The 17,237-nt window shown below is 38.7% G+C and overlaps 1 protein-coding gene across 1 annotated transcript in view; it reads left to right on the top strand.

The window, feature by feature from the left end:
* The window catches only part of ABCA4 (ATP binding cassette subfamily A member 4), a 56,243-nt gene extending 39,995 nt beyond the window's left edge, over positions 1-16,248 (top strand). The window contains exons 31-49 of the mRNA XM_026037896.1: positions 637-731; positions 1,691-1,723; positions 2,728-2,833; positions 2,942-3,016; positions 3,472-3,641; positions 4,593-4,770; positions 5,353-5,468; positions 7,231-7,378; positions 8,227-8,350; positions 9,091-9,220; positions 10,126-10,246; positions 11,054-11,116; positions 11,228-11,334; positions 12,166-12,307; positions 12,860-12,994; positions 14,209-14,312; positions 14,403-14,495; positions 14,886-15,135; positions 16,098-16,248. Of these exons, the coding sequence (XP_025893681.1) occupies positions 637-731; positions 1,691-1,723; positions 2,728-2,833; positions 2,942-3,016; positions 3,472-3,641; positions 4,593-4,770; positions 5,353-5,468; positions 7,231-7,378; positions 8,227-8,350; positions 9,091-9,220; positions 10,126-10,246; positions 11,054-11,116; positions 11,228-11,334; positions 12,166-12,307; positions 12,860-12,994; positions 14,209-14,312; positions 14,403-14,495; positions 14,886-15,135; positions 16,098-16,220 (2,313 nt within the window). The 3' untranslated portion in view covers positions 16,221-16,248. The remainder of the gene's footprint in view (positions 1-636; positions 732-1,690; positions 1,724-2,727; positions 2,834-2,941; positions 3,017-3,471; positions 3,642-4,592; positions 4,771-5,352; positions 5,469-7,230; positions 7,379-8,226; positions 8,351-9,090; positions 9,221-10,125; positions 10,247-11,053; positions 11,117-11,227; positions 11,335-12,165; positions 12,308-12,859; positions 12,995-14,208; positions 14,313-14,402; positions 14,496-14,885; positions 15,136-16,097) is intronic.
* The last annotated feature ends 989 nt before the right edge of the window (positions 16,249-17,237 follow it).

Genomic DNA, 17,237 nt, shown 5'->3' with positions numbered 1-17,237 from the left:
GTGGTTAGTTTCCAAGTAATCTGTATTTACAAGATACCCACAGTGGAATTTTGATAATTTCATATTTGTGCATTTGAGAGAGTATTTTACTTCCTATCCAAGTAGGATGCACAATTATTTCTTTTATTTTGCTGGTTTTCTACTTCTCTAAGACAAATGTATTAAATATGATAACATATTAACCTGATCCTTTTACCTACCCTGTCGTGAAGATACAGGTCATATTTGACTCTCCAGGGAAAGAACAGTATGTAAACAATTGGTAAGCGTGTCTGGGTATGGAAAGCTTGTTTAACAAAGGCACTGTGAGAACGCGACCAGTCTTCCTGTGTGTTCCTACAGGAAGGAATGTAAAATCTGCTAGACACCTGTCCCCAACTCTTGTGACAGTTACTACTGCCTCTCTGTGGACAAAAATAGTCACTTTTTATAGAGAGTTTGTTATTTTCTATATGCTAGGCTGTTTTCAACTTGCAAGGTTTGCACCCTGTATAGGGATCCTTTATAAGGACATTCTACTTCTTGAGCACCTTTGAGATTCTGAGTTTCACAGCAACACTTTTTTTGCAAATTACAGAAGTTAATAGGTTTAGAGAATGCAAAGCATACTGTAACTGGGTTTTCTTTTTCTTTCAGAGAGTGCAGCACAGCACAGAAATTCTTCAAGATCTGACCCACAGAAACATTTCAGATTTTCTAGTGAAAACATATCCTATCCTGATAAAAGGGAGGTAAGGATCAGCTTTTCTAATTTTTTTCACAGGTGGCTTTTTGTGACTGCCCATAAAATTCACTAGTGTGATACAACATAGCACTTGATTTCTTGCAGTTTCCTGTAGACGTAGACAACTCCTCTGCTGTTTGTACTTCTGATATATGAATAAGAGCTAAAATGTTAGCTATACCTACTTGCGTAATCAGGTGTGCCTTTATTGGCAAATCTAAATTTTGATTTACAGGACATGCCATGTTAGAGGAAATAATGTCAACAGTGAGAAAGCATATGAATTTACATGACACAGTGAACATCCTCACAAAAGTTCTACCTGGGATGCCTGAAGAAGCAAAACCACCCCAGCATGACCATCTGCTTGGGTTAATTAGCACTTGCTTCCAAGAACTGCTACCTACCTACCACTAGCTCCTGTCCATATGTCCTGTGTGATAATTAAATAGGTAGTGTCCATGGCCTAGTGTTTCTGATTCACATCTCACTATCCTTTTGGTTTTCAGCCCAGCTCTTGAAATTCCCATAATGTTAGTTCTCTACTGTCTGCTTTTGGCTCTTAGGACATATCACAGTTCCTTTAGATGCATCTTTTTCAGTCAGATAATTATGGATTTAGAATAAAACCTGTGTGTGTGAAATCTTGCTCTTCTCCATATTAGCTGATTTTGGATCATGTCAGGAAAAAAAAATGGTGAAAATGAATATAAATAAATGAAAATGGGGGAAAAAAAAAAAAAAAAAAAAAAAAAAAAAAAAGGAACACTTCAGAGAATACCAGAAGTCCTGGCAGCTCCACAACTCCAAGTAATCAGCACAAAGAATATGATATAAAAACATTCTAGGCTGCTTAGGGAAATTCAAGCTCTGTAAGGCACAGGAATTCACCTTTAATTTCCAGCTAAGGCAGTACCATTGACTTTGGTTTAGTGCATGATGCAGGATTCTCTTTGTCTCTTTCAGCTTGAAGAGTAAATACTGGGTCAATGAGCAAAGGTAAGGAACCAGTTCTCAGATTATGGTGGTAAATAATAAAACAATGAAATTCTATTTAACTAGGGAGCCTCACAATGTTTGTCTGAATGGATCGGGTAATAGTAGCAGATAGTACAGACCATACAAAGAGATGGCTGTAGTGTGAAATGTGTTGGGGGGTCAGCAAGGGTTTTACAAAGGCAAGGGGTTATATTTGTTTGGGCTACCCCTGCAAGGGTGAAGGCCAGAGGCACACAACGGATCTATCACTGTTTTGTTATCTGCAAGAGTCTTGCTAATGGGATCCGAGTGATGGAGAGTCACAGTACAATAGAGCACTACATTGCAGTACTCTCTGCTGTGGCCTGTCTAAAGCAGAATAGAAACACATGAACCTTCCAACGAAAGAACTGGGGAAGTTATAACCCAGATAATAACAAATTTCTCATCCCCACTCTAAAAGTCTAGAGTAGTTGACATCAGCTGGCACTCATGTCTGCAACACAGATATTAAGCTTAGAAATATGACTGACTAGCTGGGAAAAGTTACTTATTTTCATTTTTTCTTCAGAGGAATGCACTTGAAAGGTAGCAGCAGGAGGACTACCTTCCTTCAGATATAGATGAGTCTTTAAAAAGCAATAGAAAAGTAGTTATCCAAACAGTCATATTATAATGCCTAAGAAAAGGGAGTAGATCCACAACCAGACAAGACTGTTACTGTGATCTGAAGATTTTACAGTGTAAGAATGACATTTCTCTACATATTCTTTCTGTTTAATAATTTTCTCAGTTTCCTAATATGAATACTTTGGAAATCAATATTATATTTTTTTGTTATTTTTAAAAATGATGCAGACCTAATACAGCTTGTTAGAAAAAGAGTGAAGAATGTTATACATGAATAACTACATCATGTGTATAAATCAAACTTATATTAAAGGAAAAGCTTTTAGGCTCTCGATCAATGTATAGAGCTTTGGGTCTATAATGTGACAGACTGATGACACTGTTCTCTTTGTTAGATATGGAGGAATTTCTATAGGAGGAAAGCTCCCAGTCCTTCATGTATCTGGAGATCAAGTTACTGATTTTTTAAGCGATCTTGGCCGAATGATGAATGTGACAGGAGTAAGCAAGAATCTTTTTGGCTCTTTATCAAAGAATTCATGAAGCTAAAAACTTGCAGCACAGCGTCTCACAGAGAGATAAGCTTTAGCCTTTTCTTTTTTCTTTTAGGGAGAAACTTCACTGGCTGCTTTTAAAGAAATTTCTAATTTCATTAAATACATGGAAACTGAAGATAATATTAAGGTATTTGCTGGAAGTATTCTGCTAACTCAGTTTTTCTTGAGGGATCTCAAGAGATCTCAATTTGTGAGAGTACTGTTAGTGGATATCAGATGGGAAAAGATCTGTAATATATTTATTATGAATAATATGGAACACTGTTAAATGCTGAATTATTTCTAATAAGATTTTTAAACTACATTCTCTTGAGAAGTACATACCTTGTTAAATGTTAAAATGTGCTTCTACAAAGCCCCTTGAGAGGCTGCTTTTCAAACCTTGTTGGAGATAAATTTTTAAAAGCACAGTGTGCGAGCTCCTCCTGCTGGACTTATACCTAGGAGATAAGGAATTGTCCTGGGTTCTTCCCTACTGACAATACACCCAAATATCCACATGAAAGATGGACACATTTCTCCTCAACCCAGGGTTGTTATTTCAAGTTTTCTAAATGGATTTGTGCTTTCTGGCTCTTTTAGGTATGGTTTAACAATAAAGGCTGGCATGCTATGGTTAGTTTCCTTAACGTAGCCAATAATGGAATCCTTCGAGCTAACTTGCGAACTGGCCAGTCCCCTCAGGAATATGGAATCACTGCTATAAACCATCCCCTGAACCTCACTAAGGAGCAGCTCTCTGAAGTCACTGTGTAAGTATGCCTGTGTCTTGCTACTGGCTTCTGCCCCTTCCTCTCAACAGCCGGTCATTGCCAGTGTGCCCACAGTTTGAGTGGAGAGAGTTCAGTTCACAGGATATGGAGGGTCTCCCCTAAAGTTTTGATTCTTACCAGAGATTAGATGCAAAATCCACTTTTTTTTTTTTCATCTCTCATGTTCCCATAGAAATTCACTACCATTCCACATAGGAATCATAACTGTGGTGATTATGCCTGATAACATATTTGTGTTGATTCCACAGCACTAAAGCCAGGTCCCAAAGTCATATTTCGTGCTCTGAAGCTGGTAGGTCTGCCCAGGAAGTAACACGGAGATTGGAATTAGGAGAACCAACAAGCTCTGGCTTGGGTGCCAAGGACAGTATGCAGGCATGCAGTAGGTTTGCTCTGTACCAGAACCTTGGGTGGCATTATTTGAATAATAATATTTGAAAAAGACTCCCATGAGATAACATGATCCCCCACTCATGTCTCCTGCTCAGTTCACAAATCAGAAAAGCTGAAATCTCTCTTTAGTACAGGGGCAAGATTTGCTGCTCATCTCGCTCTGTGTCTTGCCTCTCTGAATACCTTTCCCAGCTCCCAGAGCACTTCTGTCATAGTACCTTAATACATAGTTCGAGGAGGAAAGCAGTAGCCATGAAAGGCTGTCAAACTCTGCTATACAGAAAAGCTGAACTGTCTCTGAGTGACTAAATTAAAAAATCAGGGAGTGGAGCCATCAACTTTCATATTTGCTAGCTGCTGTCCTAAATATAACAGGAAAAAAATACATCAAATTTTGAAAATGGAAAAAGTTTCTACTTTCAAAATAATCTAGCTATTTCTAGGTCTTAAAATTGCTTCCAGCTTTTCCAAATGTTAATATAGTGTTGAGTCGCTTCCATTCCCTTACTCACAGCCCCTTCTTCTGTTCCAATGCAGGCTGACCACTTCAGTGGATGCTGTTGTTGCCATCTGTGTGATTTTTGCCATGTCCTTTATCCCTGCTGGTTTTGTTTTGTACCTGATCCAAGAACGTGTGACAAAAGCCAAGCACCTTCAGTTTGTCAGTGGTGTGAGCCCTGCTGTGTACTGGTTAACTAACTTCCTGTGGGATATAGTGAGTAGCTGCTGGCCTCATTTCATAGCATGCAGTTATTCTGGTTTTTGGATTAGCTGGTGAATAGTAGGAGAATTGAGTGAGGATAATTTTGAGCATTTATTTCCTGAAGTGTTTCTTAGAGACTGTGCTAAGGATCTAACTTCTCTTAAAAATTGTAAATGTGGAATATGAATCAGGTGCACAGGTCATTATTCAACTAATGAAGCTGGAAGTGCTGTCGTCATAAGGATTTCCAGCCCCTACCCCTGATGTATAATAAAGTACAAATAACAACAGTAAGTGAAAGTTCAGTTGCCAAAAGATAGTCACGCTTCCCTTTTAGAAGCACCTTAGTGTGTTTCGGGATATTGGAGACATGGGAATGAGAGACACACAATCTGTTGGAGCACCAGCTGGAGGCCAGACAAAATAGGGTATCTATCGTGAGATAGATGTATCTGCTTAGGCAAATTGTGTCCAGCTCATAAATTCCAGTGCTTCAGCATTTTGAAAATCTTCTTAGAATAGCATGTAGGGTCTGGATAGGTTTCCAGACCTTCTCAAGTCTCACCCACTGATCTTTTCCCTTTGGTGTGCCAGGTGAATTACGCACTGAGTGCTGGAATGGTTGTGGGCATATTCATTGCGTTCGACAAGAAGGCATACACTTCTCCAACTAATCTCCCCGTGCTTATTGCCTTGTTGCTTCTGTATGGGTAAGTCTTCAAGGTGGTTCCTGCGGGTGGGACCCTATACTTTACACTGGAAAGATTTCCTGAGGTTGAGCTTAGTAGTTAGTGATATCTAGTTTTAAAGAGCAAAACTGGATAGGTATAATGCAAGTTAGAACTGGGTTCCATCACTGTTCTGGGATACTCTGGCCAGCCACATGCTATAAGAAGGGGATTTTTTTGTCCCTACCTTACAGAGATTTTCATTATTAAATGTAATCTTTACAAGAAAATACTTTATTTTCTACTTGCTGTCCAATATGTACGTTATATAGAATATGAATAATTTTTTATTTACCTCTTTGACAGCCAATGCCTGTAAGGGTTATTTTTAGGTTTTAACCCAAAGGTTAAAGTCTGCTGAGTCTTCTGCAAAGATATTTCTTCTGCAAAGATATTTCTTCTGCAAAGATATTTCTTCTGCAAAGATATTTCTTCTGCAAAGATATTTCCTCTTTTTATTTGTGCTGGCAAAATGCTGGAAAAATCATTTTATAGGGTTGATGGAAATTCACATTGTCTTTTAGTGTTTAGTGATCATATGTTTTTTATCTACAAAATCATACTACTGCTAGCTCTACAGCTAGTGTAACCTGGGGAAAACAGATTAACCATATTTATTTATGGAATCAAAAAATAAATTAAGCTTTTCACAGCATCCTTTATATATCACAAATTAAATGTAAGAGGACATAGATCTTTTCCAAACAGACTGCCTTTAATTGACAGTAGTTTTCCTGTTCTTTGAATGAAAATTTTGAGGCAATGCAACTTAGCATTTAATTTCTGTAAAATGCTTCATAATAAGAAATTATATCAGAATGTCACTATTTCATTACATTTTTTTTAAGTGTAATAATACTGTCTTTTAAAATGTTGTCTGTGGTGAAGGCCATACATGTTATTTAAAAATAGAATGATTTCTGAGCATGTGGATCAACAGTTAAAATGTCTTATTTGAAGACGTCTATTAAGTTTGTTTGGTTTTTTTTTTACTAAAAAAGTTATAGTCACATGGCAGTAACTTGAATGATTTCACGATTAGGTATTCAAAATAGAAAGCAGAAAGCAAGATGGATTCACAGAGTCATGTATTAGTCCTTGTTTCCACTTCTAGTCGCAATGGGAAATTTAAGATTTTTTTTGTTGTAACAGTGCTTTTTTTGTGACATGAGGCAATGCAGGCTGTTGCTACTGAATTCTCCTTCGTGAGACCAGTTGTGGTTAAGCATTGTAAGTTTATTTTTTGTCCAAAAAAAAACATGATGTGGGGAAGTTCAAATCAGTAAAACAGAGTGATAGAGGAGCTGTAAGCAAATATCAAAACATATGACATCTCTCATTTCTTTGAGCATTTCCAAAGGCTGAGCACTATGTGGGAGAGAAGTACATCATATTGGCATTATTTAATCTTTACTTGCTTCTCCATTCAGACGTAGAGTCCAGTGGGATGTCCGAGGGTATCTGGGATAATACTTACCTTGCCAGCCTCAGGCTCATCAGTCTCCGTTGCCCTATGCTTGAGCAGCAAACACGCTGTTCAAGCATCCTTGATGCTAAGATGGTATGGCAACAACTTCTTTTATTGAGTAACGGGGAAAAATATGCCAGTGAAGTCCCTGATTACGTTGTTATTATGGCATTTCATTACACTTGGGATAAGAAGAAGAAAGTTCACCTTTTGTTGGGCCTACTAACATAAGTCCTGAGAAGCCATTATCAGAATATTTCTATCTTTTGTGTGCAGGTGGGCAGTAATTCCCATGATGTACCCTGCTGCTGCTTTCTTCAGTGTCCCTAGCACTGCTTATGTTGCATTGTCCTGTATTAATCTCTTTGTGGGGATCAACAGCAGTGCCATTACTTTCATCCTGGAGTTGTTTGAAAATAGTCCGGTAAGTGATGTCTTTGTGAAACCTTGTTTAAAAGAGCTTTGCAATGAGTGTCCAGGTACCATCATCTCCAGAGATGAACTGCTTCCTTGACCTCATCATTTTTCTGTCTTTAAATAAGTGAATGGGCAACTTACTGAGTGACTCAAGGACAAATAAGCAGAATAAGCCAGAGAAGAAGTGAATCTCAGGGAATTTGATGTCTTGGGTTATATTAAGATTTTCATCTCTGTGAGCAGGATTTCATCCTCTTTCCCACCTGGGCTGAGGAGACACTTCATGCTTTCTTCCATAATGTGGTTGACACATCTTCAGAGAGAAAATTGCCCTTCTCTAGGTTCAGTGGTCGTGCAGTAGACTGCTGCTATTAGTTATGTTGTTTTGGATATTTTCACGTTGCACCAAAATCTACTGTGTAATTATATCCTGAGATAGGTACTTTTTAAGATTATGGAAGTCCTGATTATGGAACTTTTCCAACCATAAATAAAACTATTACAATGGGTTAAGTTTTTAGCCACCTTGTTGCTCCTTGTTCCTGTTTATAATAGATGACATAAGAATAACGTATTCTCTCTGCTACGTAGAGAATATTTTACTCTGAAGGCAAGTTTCTTTGTTTATTGACAATTTCTAACAGATACCTGGTTTGGTGCAATGTCAGCATTTTCCTGTGCAGCATTTTAGGTTGCAGATGCTTTGGGTGTAGCTTGATAACCACTGTTTTTGTTGTGAGAATAAAAAACATCCCATCTCTCCAACGTGAGAGAGAACTTTACACTCATTTTGCTTTATATTATTATAGATGTCTGGTTTCAGCTGCTTTATGATGTTGTTTCTGTTTCTTATAGTCGTTGCTGAAGTTTAATAAAACTTTGAAAAATGTGCTGATGGTCTTCCCACATTTTTGCCTGGGCCGTGGACTCATTGATTTGACTATGAACCAAGCTGTGAGTGAAGTTTATGCCAGGTTTGGTAAGTAAAAGTCAATAAGCAACAAGAGGCATTAGTGTTACATGTCCTGACCTTGAATGAAATGGTTGGAAGTGATTTGGAAGATAAGTGGCCTTTTCTGAAATTCCTTCTTTTCACACCATCACCATCAGGTGAGTGAGGAAGAGTGAGAATAGAAATTCAACCCCTTAGGAAGAGCTGTAGCTTCTGATAAACTGCTGGAGCTCCAGGGCCTGAGCAACATTCTGTACTGGAAAAGAAACCTTTTGTTGAGTGCCAGGCTCTGGTCTGTGTTCATCACTTGCCCTAAAGTCCTTAGATCGTCACATTAGGGATATATTTCCTCTTTACTTTTCATGCTAATATTTAAAGTGGCTGTTCTTTAAATGCATCCTCTTGGGATGTGGAAGTGACTGACTTTGGTATCAGACAATGTATTACAGTAGCAATACAGAAACTTTTCTTTTTCTCCAGAAGAGGTATTCACATAATCCATGCAAATTTATTGATTTTATCTACAAATACTTGTTCATTGAGAGCTAACACTCATTTTTGTGCCCATGCATCAACACTTAGAGAGCTAAGCTAAGCTTGTGTTACATTTTCTTAAGAAATCTTTACTGTCTTTACTAGAAAATGTCAGACATTGCCTGATCAAATGAAAGTACATCATGAAATAAAGTACAGATTTTTCGTCTGAAACCATTATGCTTGTATCTTTTGTTCTGAATAGCAGTGGGTTTCCTGCTTTCTCTCCCAAGGTGAAGAATATGTGTCCAATCCATTTCACTGGGACTTCATTGGAAAGAATCTGGTTGCCATGGCTGTTCAAGGGATTGTGTACTTCATTCTGAATCTGCTTGTGCAGCACCATTTGTTCTCCACAGGATGGTATGTCCAAAAGCTTGTATTAATGTTTCTTTAGTATCAGGATGAATGTCTTTGTTGTTCTGTCTATTCTTTTTGCTTTCTCTTTCTCTGTATTTGTGGCTTTAATAGCTTCATTCCGTTTACTCACCTGATTTCCTCTTAACTTGCTGATATGACATTTCAAGAAAGCATTGAAATGTGTGTCTGTCTTCATTGTTTGTACAGTATTTAAGCTTATTATTAAGTTATGTTTGTGTTAACTTACTGAAAAAAAATAGTTTTCTTGATTTAAAATTTCAGTGTAAACTCTTTGGATCCAGAAAACTTAGTAGTGAGATTACAAAACCACTTAGAAAGTTTGGAGTGTGTTAATGCTGGCATGAGGTGCAATCCTAACTGAAGCCCTAGGCACACTTACTTGCAGCATGGGCACCAGGCAAGTGTCCTGTTTGCTTTGCAGTGGGCCCGTCTTAATGAGAGGAGCTGCTCTCTGCGTGTGAGTGGGTTGTTCACTCCTGACAGAGCTTGCCGGAGGTATTGTTACTATTCTGAAAATACTGTCTTACAGGGAAATCTTCTCCAAAGACTTGTAGAGGGGCATGAATTCACTAGTTACTGAAGAGCTGCCAAACAGCCAAAGCTGTGGCTGAGCAGCAGCTTATGCCCTATCAGTGACTGAAGAGGCCTACTCACTTGAACAGCAATTTTCTCCCCTTTTTTAGTACTTAGAACTTGGTTTCCAAATTTTCACGGATTCTCTGAAGCGCAGCAGTGCTCAAGCCAGTGTCACATTGTGATGTTTCTATCCCACTGCTTCCACCTGTAACATTTTGGAGAATTGAGTAGCGATTGCTTTGCACTCCTTTGTTGTAACTGCACTCAGGGCAACTCACAGGTTCTGCAGTCAGTCCCTTTTATTTTTCCAGGTTTGCTTGGACTAGTAATTCACCTATTACTGATGAAGATGAGGATGTTGCAGAAGAAAGAAAAAGAATTATGAGTGGAGGGAACAAAACAGACATCTTACAATTGCAAGAACTGACCAAGGTACTATTTTGATAAAGATGAAATAGAAAAACTTCTTTTAAAATGCACCTAAGATACGGATATAGATGCATATTGTATTTTTTCAAAATCATCCTTGCACCTTGGAAAATAACTTTTTTTTGTTAATAAATCAGAGTTTGGTTTCATATTTGGCCACTTGTTTTGGTTAAAAATCAAACCACAGGAAAGTTCAGCAAGGAGCAAGCAAGTGAAACCCTTTTTACTGACATCTTTGCTTTTTATTTTTTAAGCTCACATAATCCAACAGGTAACATGTTGAGTGACCACGTATACTGGTCATCCTTCTTTTTTCTGCAATGCTCTTTCTTCGTAGATGAGTTTTAATCTCAAGCTAACCATTCAGTTACCTTCCACTGAAGTCTGTAGTTACTGCTGTAGACTGTCTGTAGACTGCATACATTGCTGCAACCTCATAAACAGAGAACTGGAGTATCATTCTTTGGTCCAACTTGCTGTATTATTCCACTTTGCTATATCACAAATATTTTGCCTCAGAGAAATGTCAAGTCTGTCTCCTAGTGTTAAAATTATGAGGTAAAAGACTGAACAAAGAAAGCTTGGTGTTTTTAGGGATCGTTACAAATTACATATTATAGGTAAATGTTTGGCTCTGTGGAATGCCTCCTCTGTCTTTTAAAAATTTATTTAGCTGTCTTTTATTCTTGCCTTTGTTCTAGATTTGCTGCATTCCAGTTGTATTAAGAACAACTGGAAAATTTTCTCTGTTGCAGATGTCTCACAGTAGGAAATATTATTTATTTATTTATTTATCCTCTCTCACTTTAGGTTTATGCAGGTAGGAACAACCCAGCAGTGGACAGACTTTGTGTTGGCATCCGTCCTGGAGAGGTAGGTTATTCAATGGCACTAAAATTCATTCCATGGATCGAAACAGATTTCATGCCCCTGTTGATTTGCAAGTTGAAAATACTGAAAAATATGATAAATTTTCTAACGTAGTGCTTTGGTCTTCTGGGAGTGAACGGTGCTGGCAAAACAACAACATTCAAAATGCTCACTGGGGATACTTATGTGACATCTGGAGATGCTGTAGTGGCTGGCCACAGGTACGTGCCTTAGAAAAACAGTCCATTTACCAGGGTAGGATTGCCCAGTTCATAGCCTCTATGACTCTGATTTTCTTTACAGTTTTGTGTCACTGAGAGATGCCACAGTTAACACACACTGGTACTTCACACTTATAACACTATTTGTATTGAAAAAAGTCTAAGTTATAGTAATACTAAAGGTGGGACAAGGCAATTAAATCTGATCCCGTAGCTGTATAAGGAGATTAAGAGCTCCCAAACATAAAATATCCCATCCAACACAGTACTTTGACCTGAACTTTGGGGCATGTTTCTGTGTCTACCCCCTTGTGTTGGAATAATGCATAAACGAACACATTGCGATATGGTATTTGCTTATGTTTGTTTAGCTTCAGGCTATATGTCTTGATTTCTTAGGTGTCATTGGGGTCTGGCTCTGTCTATTGCTGTTATTTGAACAGTATCTATTTGTACTTCACTGATATTACCAGCAGACAATGTTAGCCTTGCATGTCTTTCCTGTCTGCTCCCAGTGACCACACTCTGTGATAAAAGTGCTTTATTTTTTTTATTCAGCTAGATAAAAGCATCATTGCATAGAATAATTCCTCTTCACATTGGCCTTAGAGCTAAATGGGAAAATGAGCTGAGACTCTTGGAAGTCTCAGCTAACTAGAATGAAAGTTAATACTGTGCAGGTAGATATTTTAGTAGGCCCTTGTATAAGGAAGAATTCATTTTTCTATTACAAGAGCTGTTGCCCCAGAAAGGGAAGATTTTATTCAAACTGTCTAGCTCTGTCTTAAAGCCAGTGTTACAGATTTGAGATTCTTTTCTTTGATTCTCCAGTATATTGACCCACATCTCTAATGTCCATCAAAACATGGGATACTGCCCTCAGTTTGATGCCATTGATGACCTGCTCACAGGACGGGAGCATCTCTACCTATACGCACGCTTGCGGGGGGTTCCAGCAGAGGAAATCAAGAGGGTAAAGAGGCCTCACTTACGACTTCTTCATAGTTACACTTCATAATTACACATAATTGCACCACATAATCTCTGGTGATTAGCTGGGTTTAGTTCATGCTTAGGTCCTTGCCTTTTCTGTTTTGAAGTCCTGGGAGTGGTTTCTGTCATTTTGGATAGAAAAATTCAATATTGCACTATTAAATTCAGGTTCTTAGGCATGAGTGATACCTGCAAAACTGTGGGACTGTGGAAGGCTAAAAATGCAGCTACTGTGACTGACAACTGCACTGGTTTGTTCTCATCTTTAAAGTTGTTTATATATGAGAAAGAAAATTTGAAGAAGATTCTAGAAGACAACAATGTACATTCTTGCAGAGTTAAGAGATCTGGGTTATGGTTTATTTTGTCAAGGAATTAGAATTCCACTTGCCATTGCAGAATTTTTGGACCCCTCTCTGTTCCAGTTCTAAAATGAATGTGCTAAAACGCAGGCTTGCCATGTCTGTAACAGGAGACCAGTCTGGTCTGCTGTTCATTAGCAGTTGTGTGAAAAAGCCTCTTTCTCTCCTAGGTTGCCGAGTGGGGCATCCAGAAGCTGGGACTTGCTGTGTATGCGGACCAGCTGGCCAGCACCTACAGTGGTGGCAACAAGCGCAAACTCTCCACGGCCATCGCGCTGATAGGCTGCCCGCCGCTCGTGCTGCTAGTAAGTGCTAGTGCTGCCCCAGTGCAAGCATGTTCAGTGGCAGTCCTCACAAGCTGCCCTCTGCCCTCAACTCGCATGTACTTCAGTGTCATTTTGAGTTCTGGAATTTTGGAGACTGGTGGACATCGCTATGTCCTGATGAATGAAAGATCTTAAACAGAGAACGACTTGAGACCATATCTATAATCCAAACAAATCAGTTTTAAATCTATGTTAATTTCAGTTTGCATTTTCTTGTCAAATTATAACTGCCCATGTAAGCAATGATCTTACGAAATATCTGTCTTCCTGGTTTAGCTAGCATAGTGAATGTTTGAGAGGATAGCTAGCCTTTTGCAATATTTAATATAACTGTAATAACCTGTAGAAAGTGGACTGAACTATAGGGATACTGAAATCTAGCTCTTCTTGAGTAAAGCCTGATAGTTGCATAGTTCAATGGTAATTCTAAATGCAGTTAATTCAAAAATTATATATTTAGACTACACAGTAGCACTTTGGGATATAATGGTTGCTTGAGTAATTTCATGGGCCTTTACATATCTTCTCTCTGTACATAGTAAACATGAATTTTTTTCTCAATTTTTTAAAGAGCAATTGTTGAATGACAATTTTTTCTCCACTTTTTTTTTTTTAACATTTTTAAGTGCTGACCAGGTTGACTGAATTTACACAGGATCAGATTCTCAGCTAAAATAAATCAGGGTGACTTCATTAGCTTATTGGGTGTAGAAATGTGTCCTATTTGTTTATGTTAGTAAGAAGTAGGGTTATTTTTAAAGCCTATAATATATTATAGGCTTGATATAATTTGATGTAACTGCTACCACCATTTTTATTCTTTTAAATCCTATATGCTTTGGTAATGAGGTATCACAAATACTTACAATTTTGGTGGCTAAGACCCCTGACCATGGACTGCCTTTGTCATAAATGTCACTGCATGCTTTTCCCTGTAGCTGTGTCCTACACAGGTCGCATTTGATTTTTACCTGTAGTTTCTTGAATTTGCTTCTTTGGCGTTGAAGTTTGCCTTGTGCCAGGAGTTTATCAATACCAATTCTTTCTCAAGCCACACGTGCTTTCTCAAGACAAAGATTTCAATAGGGAAGCAATAATACACAGAGGCCAAAATGCACAAAGAATCAATTCCGAATGGATATACTTTTCCTTATCTGCTTCTTTGACTGTCTGTCTTAACATTTTCCTTCCAGGATGAACCAACTACTGGAATGGACCCTCAGGCCCGGCGCCTCCTATGGGACTCTATTGTCAGTGTGCTCAGAGATGGACGAGCTGTGGTTCTAACCTCGCACAGGTAAGAAAAGTTGGAATTCAGGCAATTTACTGAATCCAAGAGTAGATGAAGTTGAGTTTTATCTCAAATTTCTGTTTTCTCTTTTGAAAGTATGGAAGAATGTGAAGCTCTCTGTACTCGTTTAGCCATTATGGTAAAAGGAACCTTCAAATGCCTGGGCACAATTCAGCAGCTCAAATACAAGTAAGCGGAGAGTTTTTATTATAAATTTTTATTCCAGCATAGTAGGGATTTATGGATACACTCAGCATATGTGACATATACCCTTCTGAATACAGCTGTCCTGTTGGATCCTGTTTGAAGGACTAAGCTAAAAGCTGTCATTTAAACAGACTCATTTCTACATGCCACTCTGTGATATATGGGAAACTTGAGCAGACCTCAATACTACTCTTCTGCGCTGCAGATCACTTCTGTAGGGCAGATACAGACTCATTAAGTTCCTACAGGGCATCACCTTAAGCACTGTCTTTTGGATATTGTCTGTTGTCAGTGCTGCTGAAAATTAATTTTCTTCCCTGTGAATAATGAGACCGTGTCTTCACCCACTCCCAAACCCACATTTGCTTCTAGATTTGGAGATGGCTACATTGTCACTTTGAAAATCAAAGCTCCAAAGTCTGGGATGCCTCCAGATCCAAGTCCCGCTGAACAGTTCATACGCATTAACTTCCCAGGGAGTTTACAGAGAGAGAAACACTACAACATGCTGCAGTATCAGATTTGTTCCTCCTCTCTGGCTAAGATCTTTCGGTTAATAATCTCCAATAAGGAAGACTTACATATTGAAGAATACTCTATCTCTCAAACAACTTTAGATCAGGTGAGTAAAACTTAAAGCATCCCTGAGAAAGTTTGTCTGGCAGGAATTGAGCAATGAAATGGGTTTGTACTCAAATACTTGAAGGACCATACTGTTCAGTGTAGGGAATTCTTCTTGCTCTTACTCAAGAAAAACTCCCAGAAACCTCATCAAGGAGGACGGATCAGATATGAAATCTCTAACTAATTCTCTGAGTAAATAAGTGCCAACTGAAAGCTGGTGAGACTGCATTTCCCAGATTCCAGAGTTCACCCAACCCATTCCATTAGGAAGAGCAGTCTGAGCAAGGTCAGCTCCTCAGAACAAGGCTTGTTCAGCTGGAATTAACCTAGTTCTTCTTTATGTTTATTTTAAATATAGATTCTTGACAGTATTGTGTCAGAGGTGCTGCAGTACCCAAACAGATGCTTATACATCTCTGTCATGTATTTTTATGCAGGATCCATTAGCCCCAAGAAGCCTGGGAAGTTCACTGGGGCTGTGGGCAGAGCATCAGCTCCATCTGCCTGCTTTTTGAGGTAGCTCAGGGTCTGTTTGCTTTTCAAAGTAGCTCAGGGTCTGCATATACAAAGCTATCTGTGTGAATGCTAGGGAGACATCTAGGCTGCCTTACAGCTTCCTAGTAAGATAATCTGTCTCTTCTCCCCATCACGATCAAACTGGCTCATATATTTTCAAGCCATGAAAATTATCCTGAATCCATTTACTGCTTAAGAAAGTAAGACTTTTAATTGCAAGCAAATTCATCCAAAGGAGGGAAAAAAAGTTGAAAAAAAACTTTATTAAAATAAAGAAGAAACGAATGATCCCCACTGAGGCTCAGGGTTCTGATCTAGTAAATGCTTCTGGACACCCCTTTCTGCCTCTTCTCTGCAGAGAAGCCAAGAGGTTGCAAATTTAAAAGAGCCGTGCAGCTAACTTAGTCAATGAGATGGTGACATTTGTCTGCTCTCCTCACACAGGTTTTTGTGAACTTTGCTAAACAGCAGATGGAGGATGAGGACATTCCTTTGCATCCCCGTGCAGCTGGAGCCAGCCGAGAAGCCAAGGTGTCCCCTGCTGTGCCGCAACAGGCAGCTGCCTAAACTATTCCTACAGCCACTAGCATCAAGAGTGTGCACAGTGCAAGGATGTGCCATACCAGAGCAGTACAAGGGTAAAATATAGGCTGCCAAGCTCAGTATTATTTTTATACCTTTCTGAGCACTGTGCTCACAACTGTTAGCAACAGTGAACTTCTACTGCTCTACAAGGAGAACTATGTGCAATACATGCTGGAAGTGTCAAAGGAAGGGCAGGTGCTTGCTCTAGAACAAAATCCTCTTCTAAGACACAGTTCATCATAAGGTACAGGAGGAAAGGTCTTATTCCTCTTTATAGAGGCAGAAAGACCGTTGAAGATACTTCTGCATCTGGTCCTTTTAATCTGGATCTAGATTTACCACATCTGTGGATCTAGATTTACCACATCTGTGAATCTAGATTTACCACATTTTTAATGTCAGTTTTAAAATCTTAAGTCAATTGCTACAAGTCAAAAAAAAAACAGTCCAAAGGCAGCTCAGAAGTGGATTCCTGCCATCCTGAGTGAGCACAGGACTACCAAGGTCAGGCTGAAGAGTCTAGCACTGGGAAACTCCTTCATTATCATGCCAGGCTGCTGGTGCAAACAGTTTTCTCAGCAAGAATGAGAAGAATAAAATAGGATCTCAGATCCAGCAAGAAATTTCTTTAAAAATTATTTATTTATGAAAATGATCTCATACTCACTTATCTATTTAAATGGAAACGAGTGAAAGAATGTCAAAACATGGATTAAAGGAAAGAGTATGTTCCAGTTGGCCCAAAGGTTTGTTATCCCTTGGAGCCTGGAAAGATATCCTTGTCACCAAACAAGATGAATTTTTTTTTTCCTTTCCTGTGACCTGGACTTCAAGTGAGTGTACAGTTTGAATAAGATACGTGCTTTCTGAGTGCTCAAAAGAAGAATTTCAGCCTGCTTGTATTTCGCACTGTATGCAATGGGAGATCATTTGGCATTTAGCTCTTTTTCTCTGGTTAAACTACTGAAGGATGAGAATACTAAAAACAAATTCATAATG

This window comes from Nothoprocta perdicaria, unplaced genomic scaffold (assembly GCF_003342845.1).
Source record: "Nothoprocta perdicaria isolate Ctin4 unplaced genomic scaffold, notPer1 scaffold_20, whole genome shotgun sequence".
Lineage (NCBI taxonomy): Eukaryota > Metazoa > Chordata > Aves > Tinamiformes > Tinamidae > Nothoprocta > Nothoprocta perdicaria.
This window is presented reverse-complemented; position numbering and strand designations above follow the sequence as displayed.